General features: G+C 44.7%; 1 protein-coding gene across 1 annotated transcript in view; it reads right to left on the bottom strand.

Annotated features, from left to right (window-relative positions):
• Window positions 1-3,495: 3,495 nt before the first annotated feature.
• The window catches only part of Srpk1 (SRSF protein kinase 1), a gene marked incomplete in the record, with an annotated part of 55,974 nt that continues 42,059 nt past the window's right edge, over window positions 3,496-17,410 (bottom strand). The window contains 4 exon segments of the mRNA XM_008840091.3: window positions 3,496-5,832; window positions 7,624-7,716; window positions 12,963-13,032; window positions 15,384-15,491. Coding sequence (XP_008838313.1) covers window positions 5,648-5,832; window positions 7,624-7,716; window positions 12,963-13,032; window positions 15,384-15,491 — 456 coding nt within the window.

Here is a 17,410-nt window from a genome sequence, read left to right as displayed (position 1 = left end):
TTTTCTGCTGAAGAGCTTAGAGATGGCACAGTTTTGAAGCATGGAATGCTTCCCAAATTCGAGTGCCATTCGTGTGCAGGGGCCACGCTGAGCTCAGCAGTTCCAGCAGTAGGTTTGTTCTGCAGGCAAGCACTGGGCACATTTGTTTTGCCGCTGATGAAAACAGGAGCTCCGCTTCTGAAAACACACCTCACTTTTGCTACCCCGATAGACAGCAGGATTGATTCTGCCCATTTCCAACCTAGCCACACTCCCCTACATGTAGTAAATCCAAAGTGGACCCTGCAAAGCTAAACCTCGGCATAGCAGCACAGCCACAGAAAATGAGAGCCACAGGAGGGCAACTACCCCACTTCCCAGAACAGCCAAGTTCAGCCATTCAGAGCTAAGGTTTACTGTATATTAAAGTGGAGAAAAGCCAGACCTAATTCAGACAAACGGGAGATCATGATACAAACTGAATTTGAGGATATAAAATCCAATGGGGCTCTGTGTGCAGTGCTAGAAGCCTCCTCCCTTCACAAGGAATGGTATCACCTGTTTGCACAACTGGAAAGACACTAAACAGACTTCCTTAGTTGAAAAGCTTGAGTAACACCAAAGTAACCTCAAACTTGGTCACCATGGTTAATAATGCTATGAAGGGCTGAGAGCTTTAGAGTTGTCAGTGCTTTGAGGATTCCCAAGATACACCCATCAAGTATATCATTTTTAAAAATATTTTATTATTTTTATGTGTATTGCCTGCATGTAAGTGGGTGCATCTGTGTCGTGCAATGCCGTGGAGGTTAGAAGAGTGCTTCAGATTCCCCTGGGACTAGAGTTAAGGACGGTTTGCAGCCGCCACGTGGGTGCTGGGAATCGAACCAGGGTCCTCTGCAAGAGCAGTCAGTGCTCTTAACTGTTGAGCCACCTCCCCAGCCCCTCAAGTGTTATCATTTTATGTGTATGGGTGTATTGCCCACGTTTTTAAGTGCACCAGTGTTGTGCAATGCCCACAATGTCAGAAGAGGGAGACGGATTTCCTAGAACTAGAGTGCTGGGAACTGAACCTCTGCAGGACGCCAGTGCTGGTTATGGCTGCGCCATCTCTCCAGCCCCGCCAGGCCTTATTTTTGAGCACACATTAAGTTCAGGAACTCACCAACTGAAGCACTTTCTTCCCCAGGGTAACCTGGAAGACTTTCTAGGGCTCAGTACAAAACCAGATAAGACAGCCAATTTGACCGGTTGGAACATGGTGCTGGCCAAGCGCTTCCCGGTGGACAGTGCTGCTTTTCCGAGGTGGCCACAAGCTCTTCTACAACAACACTCAAAACTCTCCTCAAACCTTGAGAACTCAAGGCTTAGAGGGATTGCTAGCCTGAAACTAGTAGACCAGGCTAGCTTTCTATTCAAGTGCTCTGCCTGCCTCTGAGCCAGAGTGCTGGGATTAAACGTGTGTGCACCATGCCAGGCTTGTCTCTGCTTATTCTTGTCCTGTTTTTTTGATCAGTTATATAGTTCAGGGGCAACTGAAAAAAATGACTTTTTATGAATAACATAAAAAATGCCAGATAAGCTGGGGGTGGTGGTGCATGCCTTTTATCCCAGCGTTCAGGAGGCAGAGGCACGCAGACCTCTGGGAATTCCAGGTCATGGAGGCTACAGGAAGATCCTGTCTCAAAAAGACAACAAAAACCCACAGATAAAAACGATGGCAAATTAAAACCTGGACAAAAATCTTATTTTCTTCAATATAAAACAAGTCCTCACAGAGCCATCTAATGATGGCTCAGAACCAGCAAGTCAACTCAGTGTGGTGGTGTATGCCTTTTATTAGAGGCAGGTGGATCTCTGTGAGATAGAAGCCAGTCTGGTCTACATAGTGAGCTCCCTGTCAGCTGGGGCTACAGGGAGACCCTGTCTAAAAAACCAAAACTAAAAAAATCAAGGGCTAATGATGTAGCTTAGAGGTAGGATACTAGTATAGCATATACCAAGACACTGCGTTTCACTCAAACAAAACAACAAATCTCCACAAAAATTACAAAGGCTCCTTCAAGTAACAGTCACAGAAGAAAACCATCTAGCCATTCTCCAGATAAGTTAGGCAATGTTTATGAAAGGCCTTTAAAATGTGCTTCCTCTCTGGTCCAGTCATTCTACCTCTAAGGATTTATCCCAAGGACTGATTTAGACAAGTACAAAAAAAGCTTTGTATGGGGCTGGAAAACTGGCTCAGCATTAAGAGCACTGATTGCACTTTCAGAGGACCAGGGTTTAGTTCCTAGCACCCACATGGCAGCTAATAACCATCCATTACTCTGGTTTCACAAAACCCTCTTCTGGCCTCCTTGGGCATTACATGACACACATGCCCTTAGTTGCATGCAGATAAAACACCCATACACTCACAAAAAACTCTGCATAATAGATCTAATGTCAACAGTTCCTCATCTAGAGTTTACTGCACTTCTGCATACTTACTAATTTGATCTTTTTAATTCTATTTTTATCTTATGTGTATGTACGTATTGCCTGCATGTAGGTTAGTGCACCCATGTCGTGCAATGCCCGCAGAGGTCAGAAGAGGCTGTCAGATCCCTTGAGACTGGAGTTACAGGCAGCTGCCATGTGGGTGCTGGGATTCAAACCCCGGTCTTCTGCAGGAACAGTTCTTAACCGCTGAGCCATCTCTCTAGCCCCAGTAATTTGATCTTAAAAAAAAAAGGGGGGGAGGCTGGAGAGATGGCTCAGCAGTTAAGAGCACTGACTGCTCTTGCAGATGACCCAGGTTTGATTCCGAGTACCCACATGGTGGCTACAAACCGTCCTTAACTCCAGTTCCAGGAGAATCCAAAGCCCTCTTCTGACTTCTGAGGCACTGCACGACATGGGTGCACTCAGATACATGCAGGCAATAGACTCATACACAGAAAAATAATTTTTTTTAAAAAGGAGCAATAACAAAAACCCTACAAACACCATGGAAAAGCCTACTGAGTGTGTACACGCTCATGTGCAAGTGTGGAGGCCTGAGGATGGTACTGGGCATCTTCCTTTATTGCTCTTCACCTCTTTTGAGACTCCCACTGAGCCTAGGGCCCACCCATTCAGTTAAACCAGCAGCCAGCAGGCCAGGGGTCCTCGACCCCCAGCTCCTTAGTGCTACAGTTGAAGTTTTAGGTGTGCATGGCCATGCCTGATTTTTCTCTTTAAATCTACATGACTGGGTTTTTATGTAGGTGCTGGGATCTAAACTCAGGCCCTCACACCTGAGCCATCTCTCTGGCCTCTGGACAGGGAAAATTAACTCCCCCACAATTTTCCAAAATACAAGTTAATTCCGTAAGTAAAAGTCAGAAGCAAAGTCAGAAACCCTACAAACTGGCAAGTCCCAGGTTGCAGTTTTATTGTATATTTAAGTTAGAAAAGCATATTTAATCATTTCTTTCCTCTAACTGCTTGGGTCAGACCAGATCGGACAATGAATGAACAAAACTCCTGGGAACATGCAGGCTATTAAACACGTTTATTGTACTGCATTTGTAAGAACACAGACAGTGCACTCAGTAGAAAGAATATAAAATGCATCAGGACTTCATTTTGAACCAAGAGCAAATAGAAATTCTTGAGACCGTGGCAAGTGGACAGGCTTGTTGTGATCACGCTTAGTCGAAGTACAGCCCACTGGAAGCCTGGCTCCTACAGCCGCCTCTTTCCAGCCCTTCCAATTTCCCTGGCTCCTTAGGTGATTGGAAGAAAAGCCCTTAGTTGGGAAATATTTCCAAAATGAAGTTCCAGGTTCTCCCCCTATTAAAAACTACCTGTGATATCAATGCTTAAAACAGGCCCGCTGTTTGGTTTGCGTTTCTTGGTTATTTCACCTTAATATCACTAGGATTCCTGTAACTCCACAACTGATCCGGTAATAGAGGTTTCCGTTTGGTCTGCTATTGCTTTAGATGTAAATACAGTTGAAGACCCAGAGTAATTAGAATTGCTGAAGGATTTCCCTGCCGTGTGTGAAGTGATCTTTCTTTTATTCTTGATAGCTGCATAGATAGCCTGGCTTAAAATTCTTTCTACAGGAACACGTCTGGTGTCAGGAGTAACCAATCAAGAGCCAATGAACGGCTGGCCAGTTCCTCAGGGAGGATGTTTATGAGTTACATGGGATGCAGAAGACACCAGCTTTCTCACTGTGGGCGAGTCACAGAAGGTGAGAGCTGTCTCCATACGGAGAGGGGGCAGTTGCCAGCTTCATTGCAGCTTGCTAGGAGAGCCTTGGGGTACACCTCCTTGGCTTTCTGAGCTAGAATCTGAGAGCTTCTGGAGAATGCTGCAATCCCCAAGGCCCACTTGGTCCTTGCTGAACAAGGAAGCAGCCCAATCCTGCCTGTTGGATACTCAGTATCGCCCAAGGAATATGCAATGTTTAGGTAAGCAAGTCTACGAGAGGCTGATTCTAAAATAAAATTCACAAATCCCTTTTGCATTCAGAAGAATAAGCCTCAAGTACATTTCAATCATCTCAAAATTGCAGTTAAAAACTTACATTACACAAGGAAATAGCAGCAGAGGATGGTGAATCTCAAAACAAACAGGGGAAAAAAGACAAAAGAAAAGATGCCACCCCGCCTCCCCTGGCGCTTCCACCAGGCCTAAGGGATGAGAACAAGCCTCTGGATGAGAACAGCAAAGCCACAGACAGAAAATGCTTCAAGGCCAGAATTTTGGGAAGGCAAAGAAAAGCTGTAAACAAAAGCAGACATTGAGTGGAAAAGAATTGGAATGCCGGAACACTCCTCAAGATGGGAGCTCTGAACACACTTATGTCTGGAGTCGCCCAATCCTTTAGTTGCAGGGCAAGAATTTCAAGCTGAATGAGTGCTAGCTAGGGATGAAAGACAAACCAGTCAACCAAAAGAACTATTGTTAGGGTGACAGGACACACACAGGAAAGGACTGTTGGCAGGACAGCCGAGGCTCTCAAGAAATTATCATTCAATGGTTCTGTTATTGTTTACATTGAAAATCAGACGGATTTCAGGATCTTAAGAGTTAGCAGAGAATGAAAAGAATATGACAGTTTTTTGAACAGTGGTAAGATGGTGCCCAAATTTGGTGATTATACAGCTGACTGTAACCTGAAAGTCGCAGGGAAAAAAAGTGAACATAGAAAACACAGCAAGAATCCAGGAAGATGATGCAGCCCAGATACAGCAAGTTTAATGTCTCTGCTGTTCGGAGAATCAACACCCTCCCCTCCTCATCGTTATGCTGGCAATGGGATACGCTCTAGGAAATTTGACTCTCAGAGTCAGTGAATAAAAAGGATGGGCTCACACATCTTCATTCTTTTTTTAAAAAGGGTGCTGACATTTAAAGGATGTCCTAATGGAAAGGTGAGGGTATAGGGTGAGAGGCTGTGCATGTTTTCATCTTTGGCAGAGCCCAACCAAGGCCAATTCATTTAGGATGCCCAATGACTGTGGGAATTCCCACAGGGTCAAGGAAGCAAACCCAAATGAACACGCTGGATTGAAAAAAAAAAATCTAGAAACCCTTGAGGAGAGCTTCACCATGAAAAGGGAAGAGGGAAAGTCTCGGAGAGGGGCTGGAGGGCCAGTCTGATGATCTCTGCTGCGGTGCTGGATGGGGCTTAGGAGTTCAGCCAAGGATGCCGGAGACACTCAGAGGCAGTGGCTCTCTTCTCAGGGATGAGCTCCAACATGGGCAGTAAGAAATCTGTGAAGCCAGCTGCTTCTTCCTGAGACCACTCATACTTCTCCACTAGAACCTCAAAAAGGCCCCAAGGTTTCAGCTTGCTGATGTGTTTCAGGTCACCTGTGGTGAAGACAGTACAAGCTCACATACAGTCTATGTGTGGTCTCACGTATGCTGACATAGCCTTTAGTCCTATGTCATGAACACTGAGTTGAAGTTCATTTTCCCTCTCAACAGTCTAGTAAATGTTGCTTCAAAGTAAGACAATGATTTAAAAATAAAGCTAACAGTACATCAAATATGCATGAAATCAGCTAAAAAGAACAAATCTATATAGACCAGATACAGCAGTGCAGATCTGACACCCAGCCTAAATGCTCTTTGAAATTGACATTTTCTTCTTTAAAACAATGGTGCCGGAGATCAAACCCAAGTGCTCATACACGCTGGGCAAGTGGTCTACCGCTGAGCTACATCCCCAACCTTGAACTGGCAATCTTGAGACTGTTTTGAAGGGGATGTGTGTCTTGCTATTTTGCCAAGTCTTGGGGCTCCAGTGACCCACCTACTTCAGCCTCTGGAGAAGTGGAGGGATGCAGAGTGCCTGTTCAACCCGAAGCATGTCTTTATCTGACTTGGTACATCGAGAAACTCTTAGAAGCAGGCTACCAATTCCTACTCAGAGGCTGAGGAAAGGGTAACACTTCTGCAGACGCCTCTTGCCAGCAGGTGACAACTTTTCTCAGCACTTGTATAGAGGTTGTGGAGAAAAGGGCACTTGGCACAGCAGAGAAAATAAGTCAGACAGTTTTCTAGATCCTTCAAGGTTAGGTTTACATGTCATTTTTATTTGGAATGCATAAGAAATATGTGATCAAAGCTCATGCCTGGGATCCCAGTTCTCAGGAGGCTGAGGCAGGAAGACTGCCTGGAGTTTGAAACTCCAGGCAGTGTCATTGCTAGTTTCCGACTAGCCTGGGATAGAGAACGAGATCCCAGCTCAAACACTGAACAAAACCAAACAAGACATTATGAAGTATCTAACTTTCAACGAACATAAATCAGCTTAGTTGTTTTGCTTTCCTTTTTGAGAGTGTTTTGCTATGAAGCCTAGGCTGGCCTCGGTTTTCTGAGGGCTGGGATCATAGATGTGCACCTCCATGCCCAGCTCATAACATGAGCTACAGACCCTCGCACACTGGTTTAACTCATTGTTTTCCCTTTCTTTAAACAAACAGCAAGTATGTGCATGTTGAGTGTAGGTATCTACTGGAGGCCAGAAGGGGGCATCAGATCTCCTAAAGTTGGAGGTACAGGCAGTTGTGAGCTGCCCGACATGGGTGCTGAGAAACCAGCCCGGTATGTGCCCAGCAGTATATGCTCTCTGCTGCTGAGTCACCTCTGCAGATCCTGCTTATTTGTGTACACATCTCTAACCCCAGTACTTGGGAGGCTGATGCAGGAAGATTATGAGTTTCAAACCAGCCTGGAAATATGTAGTAAACTCCGTCAAATGAAAACAAAATCCCCCAAACAGCAAAAACTCCAAAATGAAAAGTACTTGTCCTTTGGCAGAAGCCGTTCTCAGAGCAAATGCCAACAAGTGCTATGGCATAGACGTAATCAGCCAATTCTGTCTCAGGAACACAGGTATTAACTAACAACATGAAGGGTAAATTTATCTTCCCCGTTTAGAGTTAGCTACTCCCTGTACAGTACAGACAGGTCAAGTCACAAAGCCTGGTGGAGCAGCTGGGCTCTAGCACACACTACTTACCTGTCTGCAGGTGAGCATCCAGGGCCCATTCACTCACCTTTCTGCAGGAGCTAGGGGATGTGGACCTGGCTGCACTTACTTTTTCAGACATTTTTACCCCTTTAATGACTGGGAAACAAGCAGAGTTGTTTTACCTTTTTTGGTGAAAAATTCCTTAGAATATTTTCCTGCTACAATGAGCTTGCGAGGCACCTTTCCCAGAAGTTCTATGATCAACGCAATGTGATCTGCAAAGATTTCAAGGGGAGGAGGGTAGAGAACAGAAATCACAGATGCAGCTTTGGACATGGGCAAAGAGTGGCATGAACACCTCACTAGAGAGCTCCTCACAAAGAAAGGAACCCAGACATCTAATGGAGAGTCCATACAAGTGACCAAGAGCTCAGTGCCAAGAGGGGGCTTGAGAACTAGTCAGTCTTGGTGTGCACGCTCTGCTTCCTGAAGTTGTATCCCTGAGGCTTCGATAGAAACTCCAGTTAACAACACTACTCTGTCACTGAAGTAGTCCTGGGACTATTTCCAACTGAGGGCAAAGGGTCTTGGAATTGTGCCTACCAGCTCTACGATGTGTGCAATGTGGACTAAGAGGGAAAGAAGGGCAGGATCAAAGTAAGCGGTAAACATGGTTTTCTATGAATAGCTTTCCTAAGGACCAGCTGTTTAAAGTGACTAGGAATCAAACCAAGGTATTCAAAGGGAGACTGGGAAGGCCACACACTACCTCAGGTGGCTGTTCACCTGACCACAGCTGGCAACTCTCACTGGATTTTGGAAGCTCATCTATGACTTTACTTTGGGCCACATGCCTGGGTCCTTCAGGTGGGTTCTTCAGGTAAAGTAAAAACTCATGTCAACACTCTAGGCATTCTGGAGCTGTTTTTTTTTTTAGACTATTCTTTGTTTGGGCTCTGAAGAGCTAGGATAGGCCAAAATTGCTATCTCATTGCAGATGAGGAAATGCAAGCTTGGAGAACAGCCTCTGCTGGAAGACTGCAGTTAAAAGAGCTGAACACAAATGAAGATTCTCATCTTTTTAGAAAAATTATTTAATATTAATTTATTTTTGGTCTTTTTGAGACAGGGTCTCCCTGTAGCCCCAGCTGTCCTGGAACTCACTATGTAGACCAGGCTGGCCTTGAACTCACAGACATCGCCTGCCTCTGCCTCTCAAGTGCTGAGATTAAAGGCGTGCGCCACCACAACTGGCCAAAATTATTTTTTAAAAAAATTTTATTTTTATTATTTTTATTTTATGTGTACGAGTGCATTGCCTGCATGTACGTGAGTGCACCCATGTTGTGCAATGCCACGGAGGTCAGAAGAGGGCTTTGGATTCCCCTGGAACTGGAGTTAAGGATGGTTCGTAGCTACCACGTAGGTGCTGGGAATCAAACCCAGGTCCTCTGCAAGAGCAGTCAGTGCACTTAACTACTGAGCCATCTCTCCAGCCCCTTATTATTATTTTGAGTGTATTGCCTGCATGTATACAAATACATCCGTATCATGTGATGCCCCCAGCAGTCAGAAGGTGGTGCTGGATCCCCTGGAATTGGAGTTACTGATGGTTGTTAGCCACCTTGTGGGTGCTGAGATTTAAAACCGGGTCCTCTGCAAGAGCCATTTCTCTAGTCTAAAAATTCCCATCTTATCAGTCCTAGCTCAGAATCTGAAATTTTTTCTAAAACCTTGTTTTGTAAGTGAAGTTAGAACATGCATTTTAAAGTACAGCTCCTTGAGCATAGGCTGCTCTGTGTCCAAGTCATACAGTGACATGTGAGTGTTTTAGGTAGGAACATGGCCTGTGAGCACTTCCAGGGAGGCAGGCAGACTGCAGTCTGGTATGGTGCCAGGCAGCTCTCAAAGCTCCAGGCAGCCCTACTGCCTCTCTGGGTGACAGAAGGCCCTCTTCTGGCTGCCATGGGTTTTGCATGCATGTGGTGTGCTTACATACATGCAGGCAAAACATTCATACACATTAAAATACATGGCCCTTTTAGAACAAAAAAGAACTTTCATAAATGACCATTATGCACTCAGGGAGTCTCAACTGTGGCTGTGTCTGTAAGAAACTGTCTTGACTGATGTGAGAGAACCCAGCCCATGATGGGCAGCACCATTCCTAGCCTGTGCTCTGTAGGAAAGCTAACTGAGCATGAGCCTGAGAGCAAGCTAGAGACCCAGTCAGTAGTCAGTGTTCCTCCATAGTTTCTGCCTGGACTTCCCTCCAGTGTGGGCCAAACAAACCCTGTCCTCTCTTAAGTTGCTTTTGGACAGTGTTTTATCACAGCAAGAAAAGGAACCTAATACAGTCACAAATCTCTAGTTATGTGCTTTATTGGGGAAAGAACAGGCTAGAGATATATACTGGGAGGTGTCAGTCTTATCTCTCCTCAAGTAAAGGAACTACACTGTCATGTATAAGGGGCTTTTAACATTCAGGAACTCATTACAGCCTCTCAACAGCTCTGACTGAGTTTCTGGTTTGGTAACAAGAACCTGGTTACCAAGAAATTTCTGCTGCTTCCTACAAATAAACACCTCTGTGTAAGATCACCATCAGCAACAAGCAAAATCAGAATGTCAAGGAGTACACTAGACCACAGCTTCTTTTACTGAAAATTTCTCAAAGCACTGGTCCTTACTATTTTTACTTTATGTGCATTGCCTGCATGTCTCTAAGTACACCTGTGTCATGCAATGCTTGTGGAGGTCAGAAGAAGACATGGGACTCCCTGGAACTGGATTACAGATGGCTGCTAGCTACAATGTGGGTGCTGGGAATTGAACTCAGGTCCTCTGCAAGAGCAGCCAGTGCTCTTAGCTGCTGAGGCGTCTCTGCAGCCCCTGGGAAGGATGATTTTGATGATGATAATTGCCTCTGTGGGTGGCACCTTCCCCTAGGCAGGGAAGAGTGTAGCGGTGAAGAGGGTAAGTGGAGCACAGGCATGTGTGCTTTCCTTTTCCCTCTGCTCTCCAAACCCTTTTTTTTTTACATTATGTGTATATATGTGTCATGTGTAGGCATTTGCATGTGAGTGCAGATGTCCACAGAGGCCAGAGGTATCATATTCCCCCAGGCTGGAATTACAGGCAGTTGTGAGCCACCTGACATGGTTGCTGGACCACTTAGCCATCTCTCCAGCCTTCCCCACCTTTTAAAATTATTTATTTTATTAATGTATGTGTGTGTCTGTGTGTATGTGCACTGGCATGTGGGTACCTATACAGGCCAGAGAAGGGTGTCAAATCCCTTGGAGCTAAAGTTACACGTAGCTGTGAGTCACCAACATGGAGTACTGGAGACCGAATTCAGAGTCTCTACAAGATCAGCAAGCTTTTAACTGCTGAACCATCTCTCCAGCCCCCAAAGAAATGGTCCTTTGGAAAAACAAAAAAAAAGCTTCCTGTAGTTCCAGCACTCAGGAGGCAGAGGCAGGCAGATCTCTGTGAGTTCAAGACCGGCCTGGTCTACACAATGAGTTCTAGGCCAGCTGGGGCTGCAGGGAGACCCTGTCTCAAAAAACAAATAAGCAAACAACATCAACAAAAATGCTTCCTATACTGAGGGGGGTACATATCAAAATACATTGTATGAAATTCTCAAAAAATAATAGTAACAAGAAAAAAAGTTTTCTATGTCAGGAATTATTTTTCCCTTGAAACGTTAATTCCAGCACACTATCTTTGGCTTATCAACAATAGGCAAACAGGCAAAATTGTTAAGTATTGTCCTAAAAGATGGCTGTGGAATGAGTGTAGGCATGCCACCCCAGGTCCTAGGCTCCCTTGACTGCTTAAATAAAGGACACACACATTAGGCCAGAGCTTTAAAGGCTTGTTGTTTAACAGCCCTTAAAGGCCGAACTCCAGTAAAACATCAGGGGCTGAGGTCTGGTTTGACTGTGGTACTGATTAAGAGTAGACAGGAGAGACCAATCTCCCTTTGCTCCTTCCTTGGGACTTTTCGTGTATATTTCAAGTTTCAGTGTGGTAGCTGAAGGTCCTACGCAATACAATTCTAGCCACTACACGTGTTCTATAGCACGCCATGCTATTTATAGTCTAGGCAAAAAAAAAAAAAGGAAAAAAGTATGAGATATAAATATAAGAGGCATTTAAAAACACTGTAAACATGCTGGGCACAGTGGCACATGCCTTTAATCCCAGCACTCCGGAGGCTGAGGCAGGTGGATCTCTGTGAGGCCAGCCTGGTTTCCATAGTGAAATCAGGACAGCTGCAGCTAACAGAGATCCTGCCTCAAAAAACAAAACAAACAAACAATGCCCCCCAAAACCCACACTGTAAACATACAGCTTCAAACTCCTAAGGAGAACAAAAACAGGCAGAGGGCAGGAAAAAAAATCAAGTGCTGACATGGTAGTCATTATTGCAGCTGCTTCTTTTGTTTTTTTGACACGGCTTCCCAATGGGCCTTGTGATCAGAGATCCATCTGTCTCTGCACTAACATAGCCGGCATTACAGCATCTTCTAACAAAGGGTGTGTGCTATGCAGGTATGAAACTCACCCAAACTGGGCTACAGGAGTTATTCAGCATACCACTTCCCATCTTCCAGACAGTGCTGAGGAAAGCTTGGCAAGCTGCACTAACACTGCCTAATAGAATCAGAAGGGAACCCCACTGAGGAGTGTAGGGCATTCCTGGGTCTCAGAATACCAAGTCCAGGCTCCCAAAGCCAGAGCAAAGCATAGCCAGTGGAGGACATACTCCCATGTGGCCCGTGCTGCCAGCTTGTCTGAAGAACTCCACCTATCCTGCAGACCCCCAAGTGCTGCCTCACAGCAGGAAGAAGGAGGCCAACTGATTCCTTCTGTTCATTCATCTAGGTGTCTGGACACCACCAGGCCAAGCAAAGTCAGATGTGCTTAGTTACCTGTCTTTTCCATGGCCTCTCGATGGAGCCTAGAATAGCGTGGGCTTTTCAAAGGCCACCACAAAATTTAAATCTGCTATAATTTGACTTAAAATAGAATTCTAAATGTACAACTCAAAAAGGAAAAAATACAAATTTAATTTTTGGAAAAGGGAAATGTCATGTATGTGGGTTATAGATGATGCCTTCAAGCAGTGTTGCAAATTAGATTAAGACTACTGACTTCCAAGTAGATACTGAGCAACATCATCAACTTTTAGCATCTTTTCTTAAACATGTAGCATGTCTGACACCCAATACAGAACCTCTTTTTATGTAGTTTTAAACTACATAAGAGATGAGGTTTCAATATGTAGCCCAGGCTGGCTACAAACTTTCGGTCCTCCTGCCTCTGCTTCCACAGTGCTGGGATGACAGATGTGTGTGATCATGCTCAGTTTGACAGCATCTTTTGTATTTCTAGTGTTTCTGGGATGGGTAAATGTCTAATATAGTAACAAGCTTACTACGACAAACGCCGTTAGCCATCAGTGGAAAGTGTAACTGCCATGCACAGACAGCTGGGTAAAGGGACTCACCTTCATCTCTTGTGTAGTCCTCCCCTGAATGAGGTTCAAACAAATAGTCACCTGTGGCTAGTTCAAAGGCCTAGGAAAAGGACAGCACATGGACACATCAAAGAACAGGAATGCCTTTGGAAAGTCTGATGCTATTTGACTCAAAAACCTATAGATGATCATTTGAAAAATTAAGATTACTCCTGAAGAACTTTCATTATACATTCATATATTAATAAAATAGGGGAATAAGAAAAAGGGAAAAATCATTTGTACCAATTTGTGAACAAGAAAAACACACACACAAGAACTCAAACAAAAAGAAGTCAGCAGGCAGGTTCACCTTAAATTATGCTAAATAGGCAGAATACCTCGTGGGTTAATGAGATAGCGAATTTTTCCAGTCTGGAATCCTGCCTCCTAGAACTTCTGGACCAGCCATACTCATGTAGTCTGTAAGTCTTCCTGCTTTTCTGAATTCTCCAGAAATATGTAATCTCTCCTTTTCTTCTCTGTATCCCTTTTCTAAACACGCTTTTGTCTTTCTGTTTTTTTGAAACAGGGTCTCCCTGTAGCCCCAGCTGTCCTGGAACTCATTATGTAGACCAGGCTGGCCTTGAACTCACAGAGGTCTGCCTGCCTCTGCCTCCCAAGTGCTGGGACTACAGGCGTGCACCACCACGCCCGGCTTTTAAACACGCTTTAAGGCTTTGAGCTGCCCCTAGCATCTTGTATTTCTTTTTCTCTAAAGCTTCCGTCTCCCAGCCATGTGGTTACCAAATAGCCATGTGTCTGACCTCCACGCAGGCTTTAAACCTGCATGGCTTCATGGCTTCATTTCCCTCTCACCACCATTCTCCTCAAGGCAGCTGCCAAGATTACTAGCTTGCCTGTCCTGAGGACTTTTCTTTGAAATTCTAATAAAATTGTAAAAGCTTAAAAAAAGCAGCAGGGAATGGGCAGAAGGTGGGCAATGGGACATGGACAGTGTTCCAGTGGCCACTGCCCAGAAGAGGTCTCTGAATGCTCTTAAAAATTATCGCATTTTTATCTTGCATGTGCATGTTATATGGGTGTGCGCATGCCACAATATAAGTGTGGAGGTCACAGGGTTTGAACCCAGGCTGTCAGGTACCTCTACCCACTAAGTCATCTTCCCAGCCTAGGACAGTAACTATCAGAGGTGATGGGCAATTCTCAGACTGGACCACAGTAGTCTACCCAGATTGCATCTGTTGCAATCAGATGACACTCCCTGCAGCAATTCAGTCTTCTTGAGTTTCCTTCTTTGCTCAGAAAAGGGCACCCTTGGACACTGAGACAATTCTACATTACTAAATAATTTGTGAGAAGAAGAGGTCTTTCCTGCATTATAATTTTACATGGTCTAGAAACTGAATTCTAGTCTTCAAATTAAAACTGAATACTCAAATGTTCTGACTTTTACATTTTTCACAAAAAGTATACCTTTTTTTGGATACTGACTCTTGCCCATGTATTCCAGGGTGGCAATCCTCCTGCCTCAGACTCAGAGTAAGTCCTCAATAAGTTAATTCTGTCAAGATAACTGCTGAGAAATGTCCTATTACACTCTATCATGTCTAACTGATAAAACTGCAGTTGAAGGATGCTCACCTGACCTTCAGGTGCGTGTCCTGGCGCCAGCGTGCCAGGAGGAAGGGGAGCTGATGACAGAGCCCTCAGGTCTGGTGCCTTTCAGACTTTCACTTTTGCTGTGATTTGTATCCTTGGTAACAAAATTTTAGGTTTTGTTCTGAGGGGACTGTGGGGACCAACAATCTATAGTCAGTTGGTTAGAAGTTCAGGTGGCTTGTAGAAGACAGGACCTGAGGCCAGTGTGTGATGAGAACTCTCTCGCAGGCAGTCATGTGTCAAGCCTGCAAACTGGTGGTCAGGATCTTTTTGGCACTGAGGCCATCCATTCAAAACATGAAACCACACAAAACATACTTGATGTCTGTTGGTATGGTACTCAAGATCATGGGAAAACAAAGGAGCACCACATAAGTACAAACTGATTAAAGGAGAAGATCCTCCAGAAAACGCTCTTGTGCAAGAAATGACACAGTACACCCCCCATGTGAAGCTTGTTGGGACAAAGCAACCCATGATCTGCGGGTGACTGGGCTTCACCTGCTGTGAGCTACAGAGATGCCTGGAGCAGCTGAGCTGTGCAGATTGACTGAGTTTCCAGGGTGTGTCCAATCTGGAAAGAAGCCAGGGCTAAAAGCAACGGGCACTAGTACTCTCCTAACACCAATGTCTTAGAGAGGCTGTTTTCCATTCAGACTGCCCCAGGATAGGGTTTCTTAGAAGTTGCCTCTAGCAGGTCTTGTTCTGTTGCTGGTGCACTGAAGTCAGCACTCAGGGCCTAGCACAGAGCCACCTCGTACTGAGAGAAGGCCAACGGGGAAGCATTACCATGCATGCGGTGCTCCAGATGTCAGCAGGGGTGTTGTAGCCAGATCCTATTAGAACTTCCAGAGACCGGTACTGCCTGGTTTGGATATCTTCCGTGAAATGCTTGTGCTGAGCAAGTGAAAGAGGGAAAGGATGTTTGTATTTTAAAAGAACAAGTCAGGACTGCTTAACAATGGAGACTAAAATAAATTCTCTGAAAAATCTTCCAAAACCATTTCCATTTAGCTGTATGATTCTCAAGTATCATTTGACACTGTCAACCTTAAACAGTGCTTTGTCTTACTGTTATCTCAAATTATGTTTGCTTTTATTTATTTTTTTAAAACTTTTTGAAACAGGGTCTCCCTGTAGCCCCAGCTGCCCTGAAACTCAGGCCACCTGCCTCTGCCTCCCAAGTGCTGGGACTACAGGTGTGTGCCACCATGCCTAGTTCAAATTACTTTTGAAAACAAATGAGCCTCAGCTTAGTATTGGTATACAGATTAAGACTAACAATAAGCTTCATTAAGAAAGAAATTTAGGGGCTTAGAGAACTGGCTCAGTGGTTAAGAGCACTGACTGCCCTTGCAGGGGACCTGGATTCAGGTCCCAGAATCCACATGGTGGCTAACAATTGTCTACAACTCCAGTTCCAGGGGATCCAATGCCCTCTTCTGGCCTCTGTATGCACACACAGGTGCACTAATATATGCAGGCAAAACACTCATACATATGAAAAAAAAAAAAAAAATCAACAAAAAGCTGTAGGTTCCAAGCAGCTTATAATCACAACCACCACTCTGTTTAAAAAATTAAAGCTTAATAAAAATACAAAGACAAGCTTAATGAATTGTAGATAGGAAAGAAATGTCTATAGCTCTTAGAATATGCAAAGCAAAATATGGAAGACAAAGTTTCTAACCCTGTTAATAAGACTGGACAGAAAGCTTCAGGGAGAAGGTACTGGACTAAGTCTGACTAATGAGAAAAAAGGACACGAACCACAGAGCAACAGGAGAGGGAAGGCTGAAACCCAGGGACACTCGCTGAAAGAACATTCACAATTTAAAAATTCAATGGCCAGGGGCCAGTGAGATGGTGCTGTGGGTAAAGGCGCCTGCCAGCAAGCCCGATGCCCCAAGCTTAATACCCAGAACCCACACGACATAAAGAGGGAATGGACCCTGGCTAGCAGTCTTTTGCACTGTGGGGCACGTGCGCATGCACACGCACACACACACATTTCAATGTCCATATGTGGGCTATGGGAAGTAGGAATTAAATAGACTGGCAAAGAAGTCAGTGCACAAAATTTACAAAGTGAAAAATAAAGGATTATTTTGAGGATCTGCTGAGAGGCAGAAGAGCTCTGCTGGTGAGCTGGAGAAGCAATGTGGCTCAAGTCTGCCACCTCACAAGGGTTGGACCAGTGGTACCATATGTCTAGAAGTGGGTAAGAGGGAGGGATTAGTATCTTAGGTGCTCTCTCTGGGTTTTGGGCAATGTGTCTAAGGCTTTATCAGTCTTTTTTTTTATTAAGAATCTACTCCTGGTCTTCGTATTTTGTTTCTATGCCATTCATTTCTGCCCAGATCCTCTTTTTTAAAAAAAAAATATTTTTATTTTATGTGAATGAGTGTATTGCCTGCACGTATGTGAATGCACCCGTGTCGTGCAATGCCTCGGAGGTCAGAAGAGGACTTCGGATTCCCCTGGAACTGGAGTTAAGGACGGTTCGTGGGTGCTGGGAATTGAACCCAGGTCCTCTGCAAGAGCAGTTAGTGCTCTTAACTGCTGAGCCAGCCCTCTGCCCAGATCTTTATTTATTTTCCATCTCCTGACTTTGGGTTTGACTTTAGTTTTGCCAAGGCACAAAGTGCATCATTAACTTGAGATCTGATTTCTTAAAAAAAAAAAAAAAAAAATTTGGGCAGATGTGGTGGCGCATGCCTTTAATCCCAGCACTCAGGAGGCAGAGGCACACGGATCTCTGAGTTCAAGGCCAGCCTGGTCTACATAGTGAGTTCCAGGACAGCTGGAGCTACAGG

The sequence above is a fragment of the Nannospalax galili genome, unplaced genomic scaffold (assembly GCF_000622305.1).
Source record: "Nannospalax galili isolate Female #2095 unplaced genomic scaffold, S.galili_v1.0 scaffold538, whole genome shotgun sequence".
NCBI lineage: Eukaryota > Metazoa > Chordata > Mammalia > Rodentia > Spalacidae > Nannospalax > Nannospalax galili.
The sequence above is the reverse complement of the archived record's forward strand: the minus strand, read 5'-3'. Positions and strand labels throughout refer to the sequence as shown.